Source organism: Schistocerca piceifrons, chromosome 2 (genome assembly GCF_021461385.2).
Source record: "Schistocerca piceifrons isolate TAMUIC-IGC-003096 chromosome 2, iqSchPice1.1, whole genome shotgun sequence".
NCBI classification, from domain to species: Eukaryota; Metazoa; Arthropoda; class Insecta; order Orthoptera; family Acrididae; genus Schistocerca; species Schistocerca piceifrons.
The window spans coordinates 442,850,986-442,869,811 of record NC_060139.1 but is presented as its reverse complement, the minus strand read 5'-3'; the positions used below and the strand labels follow the sequence as shown (position 1 = coordinate 442,869,811).

The 18,826-nt window shown below is 41.7% G+C and overlaps 1 protein-coding gene across 2 annotated transcripts in view; it reads right to left on the bottom strand.

Annotated features, from left to right (window-relative positions):
• The window catches only part of LOC124775045 (ATP-binding cassette sub-family C member 4-like), a 191,070-nt gene that overhangs the window by 86,750 nt on the left and 85,494 nt on the right, over positions 1-18,826 (bottom strand). For both annotated transcript variants that reach the window (XM_047249827.1, XM_047249826.1), the window contains exons 10-14: positions 16,896-17,078; positions 10,352-10,638; positions 2,155-2,338; positions 1,929-2,075; positions 1,762-1,857 (exon numbers count right to left, since the gene is read on the bottom strand). In XM_047249827.1, the coding sequence (XP_047105783.1) occupies positions 1,762-1,857; positions 1,929-2,075; positions 2,155-2,338; positions 10,352-10,638; positions 16,896-17,078 (897 nt within the window). The remainder of the gene's footprint in view (positions 1-1,761; positions 1,858-1,928; positions 2,076-2,154; positions 2,339-10,351; positions 10,639-16,895; positions 17,079-18,826) is intronic.

Below are 18,826 nucleotides of genomic sequence, written 5' to 3'. Positions count from 1 at the left end.
TACTCATACATAGGTAAACGCGGCAAAAGCGGGATCTGACACAAAGCGTAAAATAAAACGTAGTTTTATCATAGAAAAACGTTATCGTTGTGAATAAGCCTGATGTAAGGAAATGGTCGCGACTGTTATGGAAATGAACTCAACAAGAAAGGGATACAGTTGTGTTTACATAGCTGTTCATAATGTCTGAAGATGTGAAGTGGAACTTACACATGTGACCAGTTAAAGCTAGGTAAAACAAGTTTTATTTCAATGCTTGAATACTGTCAAAAGAGAGGTTACTTAGAAGACGTTTGTACAGTATCTACTGGAGTATTTCACACAAATCTGGGATGCATACCAAGTGGAACTAAGAAGAGCATTCAAACCATGTAACGAAGGTGACGTGGATTGCCACAGACGTGTTTGTTCCGCAGTTGGAAAATCACAGCTGGCATATATCTACATCAGAAGAGAAACGTCAAACATTCTGTCACAAACATAACTGGAAGGTTTCAGGTATAGTTCATTTTAAAGTACCCTCTTCGATGCCTTATACAGTAGTAATGTATGAGATCTATCCATAAATGTGAACGTAATATTGATATTTATTTCCAGTATTGTAAATAGCTTACTCCAGCAGTCAGAGAAACGTGAAAGGAAAGATCATATCAAACACTGCTGCAGTAGGGTATTGTGTCCCAGCAAGTCATCCACATGAGGAAAGCACATATCCAGGAGGTTGGTTGGATGTTGGTTTTTCGTGCACTATACGTTTTCCCGATTTTCAGATGTCCTCTTTCTGCACCCAAAAACCTTGTAAAACATGAACTTTCACAGCCGAAATGTCACAGTAAATAAAATATTACGGGCTATTACGCCTTGGTCGGATGTATTTCACATTAAAATCCAGTGTTTTGTCCTCATCTGTGGAGATTGTTTCAAGGGGGATCGTAGCTTCATTGAGTGTCCGATTTACACCCTAGCTTGCTACAGACTGCGGGAAACTTTCACCCACGTGTGCTCCCTCCGACATACCCGAGGAAATTTCTAGGAGGTGTCGCTCTCTCCTGGCGCAGTGGCGTGGCTTCGCATGCTTTGAATACCAAGGCGGAAATGCACGTTGTCGGTTCCCGTCGTCCGCTGTTGCTATCACCCCATGGCGGAAGACTCGTACAAACCTTACTTAGTACCGAGATCCAGACGTGAATCAACTGCACGCACTCGTCCTTCCTATAGACATTGCTGAGATGTTTCATCATCTCTATGGCCTCAACGTGTAGCCTTTCATGGTATCTGCTTGTGGCTTTCAGTACTTGAGCCCTATCAAAATCAATGTGACGGACTCCTGGCTGCAAAGCATGTTCGGCAGCAGCTAATCTGTCAATCTCTCGGCGTCTATAGTTGCCCTCGTTCCACGTGTGTGGCATCGCGTGACAGCACGGAAGCTCCCAGTACGGACGAAGGGAACGTTTGAGTCTTTTAAATGTTACATCAGAACATTTTCAACTCCAGATCACATTTCTGTTACAGGTAAATGGGGAAACTGCTCCAGCTTGGACGGAGATAGTCACAGATAATGAACGCCAATAAATTAGCCATTAACTAACGTATGCCACTTATTTCAAATAAAAAGTGAAAATAACTTGACCAATGAATAAGATAATCAAATAAGTAATAATTAATAATTAAATATATTTTTACTATTTGGCTTCTAGGCATCGCAGCATTCAAACATACTAAGTTGTGAGCACCAGTGATTTAAGCAGTAGCAATACTTACCACTTCGGACAAAGTGGAGATTTCGCTCTGGAGAACATTTGCATTATCCCTCCGTGATCCTAAACGCTTCGAACGTCTTAGGATGTTGTCCTCGCCCTGTGAACGAGGCAAGTGTTAGCAACTAGGCCTAGATCTCGTTACGGATTTTTACCCCCACTGACATTTACCTGCAACGACTTTCTCGTACTGTGTTTTCGCATGATGGTGAACTCCTCTGGCACATCTTCTTCCGCGTCGTTGCTCGACATCAATTTTGAAAAGCTTACGCCACTACCCATAATCTCGTCGAAGGTTCCTTGATAATCAATCTTGCCCTGTGATGAAAGTCTTCGTTACGGTGTGCTCCACGGAACAGATTTAAAGTAACAAAGACGTAAGGATGGAAGCACTCACCTTGTTGAGCACCACGATGTTGTCGGAGCCCTTGACGTGCTGCAGCTGGTGAGTGACCAGGATTCTGGTCTTGTTGCTCAGGTAGGAGTTGATGCATTCATCCAAGAGATGTTTCCCTACATGGGTGTCCACAGCAGATAAAGGATCATCTAGCAGGTAAATGTCTGCATCACGGTAAACAGCTCTGTAAAATTAAACAGAAAATTACAAACTGCGCACTTGAATTTTAGAGCCAATTTGTTCTCTTTGAAGTGTATTGTAATGTACACTGCGTTCCGGGAGGGATGATCAATATTGAGAGAGATATGACAAAAAAAGCTCATTTGAAACAAAAAGCGTCGTATGAACACAAGCCCTATTATGAAAGGTCTCCGAGACAGAACAGTGTGTTTCTGGGATAGTGGCGCGCACTATGTACCTTACTCTCCCAATCTCTTTCACGTTTAATTCAAGGCCAAACTTGCCTCATTGCTTTCAGTGACTTTGTTCGGGAGGTCTTTGTAATATTAAACTAGCCCGTTGAACGCACAGTTGCCTATGACGTGTTGTGAGTAAAGTAGTGTGAGAGACTGAGAGTTTATCAAAGAAAATCTTCGGTTATCTGTGTTTGTTCACGAGTTGGCTAAAATACTGCACGTGTGCCTAATGAATAGTATGAAGGTATGGTGTCTTCTATGGCTACTGCTGTAGAAAAATACCGTCGGTGCTTTCCGACACTTCGAAGTCCTGATCGGACAGTCTGTACCAGAGTTTTCAGCACATTGCGTGAAACAGGTAGTCTTTCAAGTTCTCATTTTTCTTCTGAACGTGTGGTTCAACAACCTGTGCAGGGAAAACAACACATTATTGAAATAGTTCAGCCTGGTCTTACTGCAGTCCTAGCCGTGTGCGGTGACCGGTGCACAGTGGCGAATGTTAGCCCTAGGCGCTGGGCGAGTCCATTCACTTGTCTGGAAGTGGGTGGCCGCCGTCGTTCGCCCACTCGCGTCCAGTTGTCGACACGCTGGGCTGACTGAACCGAGGTATGCGCCCTGCAATCTTTCTCAAACGATGTACAGCAACTATTCGGCAAAAAGAAAAAAAAATCACTTTTGTGTTGCTTATAATTTTACGTGTAAGCTTTACGACGAAGCGCCCATCATTTCGTTAAAGGTCATAATTACTATGATATTTTGATTTATGGAAGACACTGTGGAAATTCGAAAAAGTTTTCAATGTAAACTAATGGTCGCTATGATTTTGCATTTGGTGTATAATTCATCATGTGTTGCTGCAAATGAAATTTAACTACAATATTGAATTTTTCTTTAATCTTGGATGGAGGTTGTGGTGTGCGTAGTGTAAGACCTTCAGTACACACACCATCTGATTAGTTGACTTGTCGCTCTAACGAAGTAGGCGAGTGTCAGCAATATGTCTCATGGTCTTATCGTGCCGTGTTTACCTTCTGCCGTCAGGTCAGACGATGGAAATGCCACTTGCACGCTTAGAGCAGCAGAGTGACGATGACCAACTTTAAACGGAACTTGACTAATTTTCACACACATTTATTAAAATAATAACAAGCATAAAAATTACTTAATTTGGTTCTGGATGCTATTTACAATTGACAATCTGAAGTTCCTTTGGTATTGGTACGTTAATCTTATTCTCACATATATCTCTGATACTTGTGGCTATACATTTATCTTCATGGCTATTTACAGGAATATGGTAATCTTATTAGGCGCAGACAGAAACTTGTCTATAGACTGGTACAGACAAATGTAGAACTCGTACAGACTGGTACAGACTAATACAGACTGGTACAGACTGATGCGGACTGACTAATCGGAGGTCTTTACACTCGTTATAATACCTCGCGCGTTCATGTATCACTGCGCGAGTGTGATCCGCGAGGAGAAAAGGTTCTACGTTAGCAGCAATCTCATTGGCCGCGTTACATAATAATACGTGGATCGGCGCAAGCAGAATTTGGTCCGTCTCTATCTCGTAGTGCGGAGACGAACGAGCGCTGCGCCTGAGCTGTCGATCTTAGCGGGGCGCGCTCTAGTGGGAAAGTTGTGTACGCGCTGACTACGCGGAACTATGTACACAACAGAGGTATCTACCTGTCTTCAATCTCATGAAAAATGATTTTACGTGGCGTACTCATTTTCGATCGCCGCACCAGTAATGCTGCCAGAATGAAATATCCATAAGATTCCTAATATCTCATTAACAGTTTGAAATATAGAAACGAGATTTCAGCAAATGATAGTATATAAAGAGGAGAGCATTTTGCAGCATGGCAAACATACAAAACTTCGTTATCTGTTAGACTATACCAGTAACTACAGAATTTTTGATGATACTATGAAATTATTAAGGGCCATTGCAAAACGGGTGAACTGAAAATTTCTGTGGGTTTTGCAACAGCACAAGTGAAGATCTTTTTCATAAGCTATTGACCTAAATTGTCCTCACTTAGTAAACGTAATAAACCACTGTTTATGGATTCCATCGCTGCTGCATCCGCAAAACATGTTAGTGAGGTGACGTTGTGCAAACTCCGCTGTGTTTTGGCAAAAGAACCAAATTTTAACACAGACAAGAAAATTGTAGGTTTTAGTCATAATTCGCCACTCATGATGCTTCTTAGAGAATTAAAAATAGTTAACAAGTCAGATAAAAATAGATCGCTGTTTTTGTTGCGTTTTCAGCAGAATTCTTTTCTGTTACGAATGAACCAGTGGTGACAGTAGACCGTTTCGGATGATCACCGTGCAAGTTTGGGTGTGAAGGCGCTGCACTTAATATTTACAAAAAATATGAACATAGGCTTCAGTTTAGAATGGAAACCCTCCTCCAGTGCTTGGCACTTCCCATACAGCACACTGACGGCCCACCCACAACCACAACCACTACCACTTTCCCCATGCTTGCCCAGCCAATTGCGCAGCTACTAGCTATGTAGTATGTGCACACTCTATCATCACACAGCGATTTTCTGCACGAATGTCACATGAACATGTGTGTAGCTAACATCAGATATGGAAAACTCGTACCCATTTCTCATGCAACGTGTCCATAATCTACACATTGGCTACAACACCACATGACTTGGATATTGTCAGTAGTTGAAAGAGAATCGCCATGTGCTTCCGTTAATACTATTCCCTGATCTAGCCACGTTTTCAAAGAGTGGAACCAACAACACATGTAATAATCATCGATGGTCACAGGAATATTCTCACGCTACAGTGGAAACCAAATCCAAGTTCACTTTTCAATCGATTCTGGTGTGGCATGAATGGTGACAGTTGATAGGTCCAGTGAATTTAGCAGAGCAAATGACGGGCAGAATTACTTCCATTTTTGGAAAATTCGTTTGTTGAACAAACTGAAGACGTTTCTTTGGTCTCGCAGACTGCAGTGTACTTAATGAGTAACGTAGCCCCTCCACATTTCACCCGATTTCTGATGTAACATCTTAACTGCACTTAACCTAATCGCTAGATTAATCATGGGAGTACATTTAACTGACCAACTAGATCGTTAGCCGTTGCGTTATTAGATTTCTCTTTACGGGGACGATTGAAGTCTGAGGTGAACAAACGAAAGGTGAACACACGAGATTTACTGCTTGGTCGCAACACGGATGCTGTTGCCGTCATTAGTGAAACTCAGACAACCAAGAGAACATGTTCTCCCAGGAGAGCACAAATGGACGGAAACTGACTGGGAGACATTCTAATATTTATTGTGAGCTGTAAAACAGCGGTAATGTGGTTTACATACCACATGAGACTACCGTGCTGAGAGACTATGCCGAAAACACGCACAGCATCTATAACGTTTCAAAGCAAAGTAATATCTGACCATATGAGATTATATATTTTTCATTTGATAGTTTCTGAAATGCCTGTTGTAGTGTTTACTCAGTGTCGTACATATATACATGAGTAAACTGACAATGTATTGAGTAATATAGGAAATAACTAATAATGTACATTAAGTACATTCTACCTCAGAAACCATTTGGGAAAGGGCACAGGTCCATATACACATTTTTCCTTCTGGCAGGTGCCAGCGGAATGGGAGCTGTGAGGACGGGTCGTGAGTCGTGCTTGGGTAGCTCAGATGGTAGAGCACTTGCCCGCCAAACGCGAAGGTCCCGAGTTAGAGTCTCGGTCCGGCAGAAAGGTTTAATCTGTCGGGAAGTTTCATGTCCCTGAATACTGACCGTTCCAACTGGGGCACCTTACAGACCTTTAATTAATGATTAATTAACTAACGAGCGCACATAATTGACAAATACGGTTGACGTTAAGCGGAAGATTTATTTATAGACCCCTTGCCTCTGTCGCATAGAAGTGGAATTTACCGAGGAAAACTGCAGAATGTCACGGATAAATTTGTTAATTCTGTTGCGGTATTTAAAGGAGATTGCAACTTGTCTGTCTCTTTTGATGTTGTCATTTTTCGTATTGTTCTTTTGAGTACTATAAACAAGTTTAATAATATTACGGCAACCGCGAGCAGCACACCAACGGTAACGTATATGTACAGCGAGAGAGTTAGGCCCTGTCTGGTTTGTGATGGCACTACTCTGTGAACTTATGATCACACAAAAGGAAGAAAGGATAAAGGGTCCTTGTTCTAGAGTTGGAGGAGAACGGTTGCAATTACTTTTTATGTAACAACTAGCGTTGTTGTGGTCATCATTAAAGGAACTGATTTAAATATAAAAGCTATGCCAGCATGTCGACTAGATTTCAATGGCGATGATGTCCGGGGATAGGAAAAGTGAAAGTGTATAAACATTATTGGGCCATATAATTATAATTTAAAGGTATACTGTGATTATTAGTCCACTATTTTTTTCATTGATATCGCCATGTATCATTACCGGCAGTTTGAGGACCGTAGGGAGAGATGTAGGATGGATGAGTAGTAGAAACCCCCATCTCGGTCGTTGCCCTGTTTGGGGGAAATTATTATTTCACTGATTTTCAGTTTTCACACAATACAACAGCTACCAATCACCCTCCACTTATAGTCCTACACCAGTATTTGTGTGAACTCTCTATTCCTCATAAATGCGAGAGCGATTTGACAAATTTTCTAGGTCAAAGGAATAACATTTTTTGTCTAGTTTATTTCAGATATTTCGCCGAAAACAAGCCAGAGTTACACAAGTTCTATTCCCATGAAGGCTGTTGGGAATTTTTCTCTCTTGCATGATGCAAGTATTTTAAATCGTAATACCATGGTTAATTAGATATTCTACACTGTTGTGTAAGGTGTCAGGACATGTACTGTATTTTTAATGTAAAATGTGTTAATCTCTGTACTGTTTTATTGTTCCATGCTTTACCCTCGTGGAAACAGAGGTACCTGGCTGATGAACCTAGTTCCATTGAGTGCGAATTTCATATGACTGCAAAACATAAAAGACAAGCACGAACTTTAACTATCATCACTTCCTCACCTATGCCACTTCATTGCTATTAGCATTCCTTTAAGTTAAGTGAGTTGAACAGCCTATGACTATTTTCAGTGTTAGTGATGAATTTTTTTGCTGATTCACCGTCTCCTGTGTAGCTACGTCGGAAAGTGTTTAGAACGATGCCTTGTTGTGTTCCCTCTTTCAGAAATTTGTGTGTTGATTCTTCTTTACTGTAAGTTGACAGTGTTAATTTTAAGTTGTGTTCCTCTGTGAGGCCAGAACAGACCTGCATATTTACTGAATTTAGTGTATGGCGGTTAAAACTCGTTCACAGTTTAAAATTGAGCATCAGCAGTTAACTAAAGCACAATTCGTGGAAGAGGTTTATAGAATTCAGGAGTCAGCAGTAGCTAGTCAATTAGAGATAGACGCAGTAGCTCAAACTTTGCAACAATTAAGATTGTTAGCCCCATGACAGACTGAGATGACAGCAGATGTTGCAGATACGGTAACGAAACAGAGTGGAAAGTAAATAAGATAGTTGTAATCTGTGCCTACCAAAGAATATTTAGCTGCTGTTACTATTCAGGTTTGTGATACAGCAGTTATTAACGTGCTGTGCTAACTGGCAATTGCAGCTGCGTTGTCTTCGCCTGCTGTCATCCGTGTTGCGATTACTAATAATATTTGAAGTAGGTCTCCAGAGAAGAAGGTGGTACAGCTGATCATAGGGCTACTGTTGTTACGCAGATTCGAATTGTTCTGTGGAACACGTCAATGAATATTTCATGGGACATCAGGAACCTGATCTCAAACAATGGAAGTTCAATCCTAAATCAGTTACCAATATTACTTTGCTTTGAAACGTTATAGATGCTGTGCGTGTTTTCGGCATAGTCTTTCAGCACGGTAGTCTGACGGCCTTATGTCTATCACCGCTAAATGGCAAAGGCATGTTTCTCACAGAGGCAGATGACTTCATTTCATCATAGCTCGGCCAGTTAGGATGAAATATTTGTAAATTAAACAGACAGGGCTTTCTTGTGAATCACTCCACCTACTAATAAAAACCATATCAAAATACCTACGGTACTTCCCGAGATTTGTGACAGATTATGAATGCATCTAAATGAGTAATCGTATAAAATATGTTTATGCTACATAATTATAATTCAACAATTTCCAGATTTTTTCCCTTTTCTCGTACTGTGAAACCTCGCTGCTTGCAAAAATTTCATGATTCTAGGGGTTCTAGATAATGTTCATATAGATTTTTGTGAAGGAATTTTTCGATTATGAAAATATGTAATATAAATGGCCGAGTCATTTGATTAAATTGACATAGAAGCTTAAATTTTTTACACCGGCAAAGGGCCATGACCTTACTTTGTGACATAAGTATGAACTTGACACGTCCACCCGCTCCTGGCAAACAGGTGTGTTAACAGTCTGACAGACGGACTGACAGACAGACGGACAATAAAGCGACCCTGTGAGGGTTCCGTTTTTACCAAATGACATACAGATCCCTAGAAAGAGGGCTAGATGACAGTAATGAGCTAAGTACCCACTGCCACAAGCTGTAATGCTGCTTGTGGAATATGGTTGTAGATTTTGGTAGAATAATTACGTTGCTCATTTGGTCACTCCCAGTTGAAATTGGTACTCCCTAGTCTTACTCTGACTTGGCAGCTAGCTCTTGCATTTCTACAGTCGAATTCAGAGCAGAGACCCACTTGGCATTCGTCACACATGAAAGACTTCGGGAAGTTAAAGTCACTAAAATTCCCGAGTTCAATTGGATAACTAATCAAGACCCCCCCCCCCCCCCCCCACACACACACACACATAATCGTATCAGCATTTGATCAACTGACTCGTTTCGATTTACGCGTGATTAATAGTTGCGCATATAATGCAATATTTCAACGTAATCAACGCAAAATGACCGCGACAGGAAAATTAGTGATCATACGGAAACTTTCTGACACTTGTGCACTGCTTGTGATTGGAACGCGAAAGAGGGATTGCTGATGGTACCTGAACTACCCTCAGCCACACACCGTAAACTGGACTGTGGAATAGGCCTATTTATTCAGATTTAGATGCATATATGACAGATTTACTTTGTTTTATTTCTGAAGATGATAGCCACATGGCTATGTGGTACAAGTTTTAATCTACGTTCATCTTTTTGTCCTTAAGCTACATTATTGTGCAACAGATATAACAACGTAACAGAAACAAATAATTATAGATTCCTACGCTATATCAGTACCAGGCTGAGAAATTTACTCTCGTAACATGTATCCAATGATTAGAATTTCATTTCTTCAACAAATAACAAATGAGAGTAAATTTATACTCCAATACTACGTATTTCTAATCTAATATCAAAAGGCCGACAAGATTTCAAAGGCAACATATTTTTTTACAATGCTGTGTATCTGAAACTCAAATTATTTAACCATTAATATGGTGTGAATGGCTGTACGATGATAATCTGATCTTCGAAACTCATTGTGACTTACTGATAAAAAGCGCATATAACAGAAATGTATAGTAGTGCCTGGTACATACATACAAAACAGTGACGTATTCGTTTTAATCTCCGGATATTATTATTATGTGGCGTGTTTTGTAAAAAAGATTTTTTCCCACGATTCAGACGTAAATGTTGCAGATAAAGGCCTGTTTCTGGAAGCAACTGCTCACATTTGACTTTCCGCCTAGCCTGACACACGTGCAGAGTACTTGGGTTCTCACCTGGCGAGGCTGACCCTGGCCCTCTGTCCGCCGCTGAGGGTGATGCCCTTCTCGCCCACCAGCGTCTGGTCGCCGTACGGCAGCAGCTCAAAGTCCTTGGACAGGGCGCACGCCTCCACCACGCGCTGGTACTTCTTCCGGTCGTACGGCTGTCCGAACAGGATGTTCTGCCGCACGCTGCCCACGAATACCCACGGCTCCTGGCTCGCGTACGACACCTTCCCACCAATCCTCAGGCTTCCAGACGACGGAGACAACTCGTTTATCAGCAGATACAGCAGAGAGCTCTGAAAAAAATAGACTCAGTGAAGTGAAAAATAACGCACTGAATTAGTCAGGCAGCACTTGTTCGTTCTCATAACTTTTTCATTATCTTCGAAGAGGTGTAATGCTGACATTTTTGGTGCCAAGGAAAAAGGTCTCTTTTTTATTTATGCATTTTTAAGAAGCGTTTGCTTCTTTCACAGGACTTTAGAAAAGGATCATTTCTAATTATATTGTAAATTTGTTTTTCAGTGTATGTAGGATAAGAACACGATCTTCGACAAACTGATTTTTTATTTACATTATTTTGAAATACAGTGATCTTCTTTGTATTTTAATCAAATGGGTATGTGGTTAAGTTTATTTGTATTTACTTCAACAATCAGCTATCTATAGATTAAAATCTGTGTTGATGCTCATCTAATTTACTGGGAGTTATTATTTGCATTCCATATGAGGTTTAGTGAAGAATTAAGTTCTCCATCTTATGAAAAGTAAAAGTGCTGTGCACACGGGAAACAAAAGACAGTAACTGGACAATAGAGAACTATATGAACTAGGAAAACCTCTGCTTGAGATCATATAAACAACGTTTAGTGCCTCAAAGCTGTTCCACTACAGACATTTACGTAAAAAACAGATGAGAAAATGTTGACTAAAGAACAAATCTGTTGTGTTGCCTGGCTTAAGCGAAAACAGGTAACAATTTTCCATTGCATACTAAGATTAAAAAACAGTTAAATGTTCATTCTGTTACTGACAGTCCCAGAATTGCTTTCTTGTCATTTATAACTCATTTTGGGATAAATGGAAAATTCGAAGTCAGACTTTTCCTCTAGTGTTCTAGTGTATGTAAAAGTGCATAGTCAATGTGTCCTGTTTCACGCGAAACAGGGGGGCCTCCTGCCGTTAGTCCAGCCTAACTGGAGCCGGCTGGACGAGGCGTCCGACTGCTGGTCACCGGCCCTTACGGTGAACCTCTTGAGCGGCCTTCCAGCTCCAGCTGATGCTGAAGCGTCTCACGTCAGCAGTACAAGCAAGGTGAACATAGTAGGGCTGCATCGAAATCCTTGGTGTTTCCTGGCATTTTGCAGAACTCTTCCTGGGTGTGCCCTTACTTTTCAGTGGACCACTCGGGTTTTGAAGCCTTCCTATTGAATTATTTGTACATCAATTGCCTGTAACTGATACACACTCTTCCTCTCTCTCTCTCTCTCTCTCTCTCTCTCTCTCTCACACACACACACACACACACACACACACACACACATGCACACACACACGCAAACACTTGTCAATAAAGTTTTCCTTGTAAATACTTTTAGCTTGTCGATGCCTCTCGTACAACTTACAAACTCCACGTTCCATAACATCATAGTATTTGACGAAGCCCTACCAGAGCTTTGGCTCTTCTGCTCAGCTCCATCGCTAATCTGCAACCCTCTGCATTGCGAATCTCGTCTGCGGAGGACTAGGTTATCACTCTCTGGTGAGATGTTTCGTTTAATGTCTCTACAGAACCTTGAATAGACCTAAAATGTTTACGGTGAGGTACTGCGTCGAATTGTCGAATGTGTTGATTTAGGGACAAGTGGTAAAGTTCTCTTTTGAGAGTTGAAACTGTTTAATATATCTTTATGTGACATGACCCACTTTCATCCAGTTAAGGTAGCCTCAACTGCTGCTACACAGCGATATACCGCTCAGATCAAAATATATTGATTATCCCTTACAAATTCCAAGGGATTCTATTTTTAACTGAAAAATTATTTTAAAAACGTTAGATCTAAATAAATATGTGTGAAACTGAAGCAACTTATATTCCAAGAAAAGACAGGATTTGCACACAACACGGTGTGATTAAATGAAAATATTTCGTGGACTGATTTCCACTAAGCACCTTGGAGTTCATTCGGATAAACGCGTTAAGAAATGCATAATGACGTTAAGAAATGCATAATGAAAACAACAAATAAAGCAAACAGTATGATAGCTTCTCTACGTCCTGTAATAAACAGATCATACCGAAACCAGATAAAGAGTGTCTTGCACCATCTTGTAGTCACAAACAGAAGAAAGTCTTTTACCGTGGCACACGTGACATTTGCAAAAGAACTAAGTTTCTTTAATGCCTGAACAATTTTACCTGTCTTGAAAAAGGAAATATGCTTAGTTTCCAATAAATTCTGTTTCAAAATGTATTTAATTTGTAACTGGTTTTTATAACACTTTTACTTAATTTGATTTCACTTACTGATTGCTGATGTGTAGAAGGGTAATAACGTAACAGGTAGACGATTAAATACAGTACTGACAACACTTTCTCGTTTTCGATGCTTTTGTATAACAGTACTTCATTTCTTTCTAGTTACATGACAAAGTTGTGCCTTGGAACATGTTTTGACGTTGGGATAAATTTTAATTCCGAGGGGCCGGCCGGATTGGCCGAGCGGTTAAAGGCGCTACAGTCTGGAACCGCACGACCACTACGGTCGCAGGTTCGAATCCTGCCTCGGGCATGGACGTGTGTGATGTCCTTAGGTTAGTTAGGTTTAAGTAGTTCTAAGTTCTAGGGGACTTATGACCACAGCAGTTGAGTCCCATAGTGCTCAGAGCCATTTGAACCATTAATTCCGAGGAGCAGTTTTGTAATTTCAGAAAAGGACTGTGGCACATGAAAAGTGAATGTCAACATTCGAAAATGGAATAAGAAAATAAATTAAATTTTCATTACAGGGCTGGCTAGATGCGAATGTCTGAGGAGTGTACTAAGGTGCAGCACTCTTCCCTATCTACAAACGTTAACAAAATCCAGACTTTCCAGTAAAAGACACTACGATTAATTTTAAATGCCCCACAGTTTGTAAGGATTTCAGCAGTTAATAATGACCTAAAAACAAATTCACAATTACCTACGAATAAGAACCGATTCAGAAACGACTCGCTCCATATCTAAAAGGAATTACAGCAAACTACCCCACTCGGCCAACGTACAAATTCGTCAAATATCCAACTAGACATCCATGATCATGAAAGTAATAAAGTTTCGAAACTGGGAACGTTACCACTTGAGAAGGAAAACATCAAAAAAATACTATACATATACGCGTGATCATGTATGTTGGAAAGTCATGGAACATGTAAGTAATAATTATTTGTTGTAGTAGTGGAGGGTCTTGCCTTTGTAAAGTTCCTATTGTTTAAAAGTATTTATGCATTGGTCAAATTGTAATATTTACTTGAATCTGTTTTATAGTTATCTCTACCACGTCACTTTATTGAGACTTTGTTGACTACATGATAATGTTTGGCTCTATATCTGTGACGTGTTAGTCATACAAAGTATTTTGTGTAATTGTATGTCACCTATGGGTCAGAGCCCCACGAAAGTGAAATAAAAAAATTCCTGGTGGCAAGCACAAAGACAGTGAAAAGTGGCGCTACGTGTCAGCAAACACCTATTAGCGTGATCGCTGCAAATGAAGCCTTGGTTTGCAGCCACCGCTTTCTGCAGTAGCTTGCGTGTGTCCCAGCGAACGGCGCCTGGTCAGGGCAGATTCGGTGTCGGACTGACTCTGTCCCGTCTCTTGATGTGTGGCACCCTTCGAACAAGGTGCCCGCTTCGACAGCTCTGCCGCCCCCCGCCCAACGTTGCGCGAATAATTGTTTTATTATTACTTGTACTGCCCTAAACTACGCAAGCTAATTACTGTAGACGCTTAACACGTCCTCTTTTATGCCATCGAGCACACTTATGCAATGATAGACGCTGAACCAGCAGTCGGGAGGGCAGCGGTTCAAAACCCACCTAGTACATTGTCCGTCCAGATTTAGGTTTTCTAAGGTTTCCGTAAGTGGCTTAAGGCAAGTTGCTTTGAGAGTAACACGGACCATTTCTTTGTTTATCCTTCGTTAAAATCGAGCTTTTCTCGATTGACGAGACGTTAAACCCTAACATTCCTTTCATTTTTCTGTCATCTCAGTGCTTCGTTGTGGTAGCATCGCTCATTTGCTTTACTTCTATCGATTTATCGTTTATTTTATGTCTGACCAAGTGCTTTTACTTATACTGCAAGACGGAAAAAAATTGCAACACCAAGGAGTTGTGCAACGCAAACGGAAGTTGGTAGGCGTGTCTATCTAAATTTCGTGCCAGTCGCATTAGAGTGGCAGTAGTAGCGCCACTATAAGGATGCAAATGAGGTTTGATTTAAATACACGCTGTAATGGCAGTGAGAGTTAGCTACCTTTGAAATTGGACGTGGTGGGCAGATGTTAGTCAAGAATGGCTTTAAGCTGACAAAGACGCCACTATCAACACCTCACTGGGTTTGAACAAGGTCGTGGAATAGGCCTACGGGAAGCTGGGCAGATGTTCCTTCTGCGATGTTGCAGAAAGACGTGGCAGGAACGTATGTACTGTAGATGATTTTCAGCAGTATGGTCACAAGAATGTACTGTCGCGAGAGGGCCAAATGGTACTACCAAGAGGGAAGGCCGTTATGTTCGGCGCGTGGCTCTGGCGCGTCGTACTGCATCTGTTGCAGCAATTCGAGCAGCAGTTGGCACCACGGCGACACAATGAACTGTTGCTTATTAACAGATAACTGATGTGCGAAAACTCCGAGCCATGCGCCCTGTAGCTTTCGTTTCACTGACCCCAAACCACCGCCATTTGCCACTTCAGTGGTGTGAAGAGAAAGCTCGTTAGAGGGCAAGATGGAGGTCTGTTGTGTTTTCTGATGACAGCTGGTTCTGCCTCTGTGCCACCGATGGCCGAGTGTTGGTTAGAAGGAGGTCACTTGAGGGCCTACGAACAACTTTTATGCGTGATGCACACTGACCTACACCAGGAGAAAATGAAATGACATGATCGTGTGGCATTGTTGGCCCGGAGGCCCCACTGGGGAAGTTCGGCCGCCGACTGCAAGTCTTTTTTCAGTCGACGCCACACAGTGCGACTTGCATGTCGGTGATGAGAATGAAATGATGATGAGGGCAACACTACACCCAGTCCACGAGCGGAGAAAATTTCCAACCCGGTAGGGAATCGAACCAGGGCCCGCTGCATGGTAGGCAAGCACGTTCCACTGCGATGAGCAGGAGTTATGGTCTGGCGTACGATTTAGTATGACAGCAGGAGCACTCTCGTGGTTGTCCCACATACCGTGACTGCCAGTTTGTACATCAGTCTGGTGATTCGACCTGCTGTGCTGCCATTCAAGAGTTGCATTTCAGGGAGTGTTTTCTAACAGGATCACGCTCGCCCACATACCACTGTTGTAACCCAAAACGCTCTACAGAGTGTCGGCGTGTTGTCATTCCCTGTTCGACCGCCAGGCCTGTCTCTAATCCAGCACGTATGGGACATCATCGGACAACTCCTGCGTCGTCCACAAACAGCATTAATCGTCCCTGTTTTGAGCGGCTTGGTGCAACAGTCATAGAACCCCCAAACTGGATATCTGGCGTCTGTACAACAACATGCATGCACGTTTGCATGCTTGCATTCAACATTCTGGCGGTTACACCGATTTTTAATATACTAGCGTGTCACATCCGCAATGCTTACCTTACAAAGTTAATCACTTAAATATTTTATCCGGACAAATGTATTCCCGAAATTTCATTACTCTAGATTAATTAGGTTTTGGTGTTGCGATTTTGCTTCCTTCAGTGTAGTTTTCGCCATCAGTTACCTATTACTAAGCCCTTTTCGTTACGTATCGTAAAAAGTCACGCACTTACATAAACTTCTCCGTGTGAAACCCAATAACAGTATCGGTAACTATCTAACACAGTCAAATTGTATAATTGTAAAAAACAACGTAGGAGGAAAAATTGTAGGATTAAGAATAACTTTGCACTTACATAGTCGAGACTTGTCAAAGAAAAGATCGTTGTGGAACTAGTGTGTTGACAACGTAACAGAGTGAGCGATTCCAACACCTCAAAATTTATACCTCTAGCTTCAATGGCAACGCTGAACAGCAGGCAGTTCGAGGCTTACACAAGTTTCCTCGTCAACCATGAATTAAAGAAAAAAATTTTTTTTGTATCTATAACGGTAAGGAGATTGTTACTTGCTAGCAGAATAATTCCACTGGTATTCGCTGCACTGTTGTACAGATTTTCCACCAGTATAACATGTTAGTAGGTGAGGATACTTCCGATAGGTTATCGTAATCGAGCTGTACATGTACGAAAATGAACGCAGTGGCAACTTGCGCTCACGTCCACGGACGCCGCACCTTTCACAATAGCAGGTGAAGTGTGTTACCTTTCCGCAGCCCACAGGCCCTATGACAGCGCACAGCTGGCCGGGTAAGACGGTGAGGTTGATGCCGCAGAGGACGTCGGCGCCGCCGTCCCACGTGGCCGACACGTGCTGCAGGCTCACCTCTCCCGTGGTGGCGTCCTGGCTGGAGTGCTCCACGCTGGCCTCTGGCTTCAGGAGGAACTCCTGAGGGCAGCACAACAGCAGAACACCCGCCTTGTGTGTAACGTAGAACGGAAACTAATGTATCTGAACATAGAGGACGAATTCCTCTGAGTAAAGGAAGTGAACCTCAGAAGTAATGGAAAATCTGCCCTGAGAACCATTCGAAGAACGATTACACTTCAAAAACTAGTGATGCACAGCTCACATAAGGGAGGGATCCAAGTTTGAATTTCTGTGTGGCACACAGAACTTGGTCGCATAAAATCGAAAAAATGGTTATCTCACTAACTTCCCATCTACAAAATCTTAAACCTTGATGTTGCACGAGATATTTAAAATGCATTTTACCTCTGACATTGTGCACCCTTAGAGATTCAGAATTCAAGATTAAAAGTAATTATATTATAAAACAGAGGAAATTTTCCACGTCCTATTTTGCACAGTAAATAATGCACAAAAATAATTTTACCTGACACACACCTTTCAGTGGCTTAGGAACTATATGTTAATGAGCATCTATATTAGAATATCCTTTTTCGCTCTAAGGATGAGTTATTCGGTTTTACATAACAGAGTGTACATAAATATTAAAAATGTATATGGAGTACTAAATTCTTATCTGACTCCTCGGTCTGCCGTGATAGCGTTTCAACCTGCGACTTGTATACAGGGTGTTACAAAAAGGTACGGCCAAACTTTCAGGCAACATTCCTCACACATAAATAAAGAAAAGATGTTATGTGGACATGTGTCAAGAAACGCTTAATTTCCATGTTAGAGCTCATTTTAGTTTCCTCAGTATGTACTGTACTTCCTCGATTCACCGCCATGATTTCATACGGGATACTCTACCTGTGCTGCTAGAACATGTGCCGTTACAAGTACGACACAACATGTGGTTCATTCTCGATGGAGCTCCTGCACATTTCAATCGAAGTGTTCGTACGCTTCTCAACAACAGATTCGGTGACCGATGGACTGGTAGACGCGGACCAATTCCATGGCCTCCACGCTCTCCTGACCTCAACCCTCTTGACTTTCATTTATGGGGGCATTTGAAAGCTCTTGTCTACGCAACCCCGGTACCAAATGTAGAGACTCTTCGTGCTCGTATTGTGGACGGCTGTGATACAATACGCCATTCTCCAGGGCTGCATCAGCGCATCAGGGATTCCATGCGACGGAGGGTGGATGCATGTTTCCTCGCTAACGGAGGACATTTTGAACATTTCCTGTAACAAAGTGGTTGAAGTCTCGCTGGTACGTTCTGTTGCTGTGTGTTTCCATTCCATGATTAATGTGATTTGAAGAGAAGTAATAAAATGAGCTCTAACATGGAAAGTAAGCGTTTCCGGACACATATCCACATAACATATTTTCTTGTTTTGTGTGTGAGGAATGTTTCCTGAAAGTTTGGCCGTACCTTTTTGTAACACGCTGTATAGAGAATTACTTGTTGCTATGTTATTACAGCAAGTTCTTGAAATAGATAAATATAGATAAATGTAAATTAATGCAGATGAATAGGAACAAGAATCCCGTAATGTTTGAATACTCCATTAGTAGTGTAGCGCTTGACAGTCACGTCGATTAATTATTTGGGCGTAACATTGCAGAGCGATATGAAGTGGGACAAGCATGTAATGGCAGTTGTGGGGAAGGCGGATAGTCGTCTTCGGTTCATTGGTAGAATTTTGGGAAGATGTGGTTCATCTGTAAAGGAGACCGCTTATAAATCACTAATACGACCTACTCTTGAGTTCTGCTCG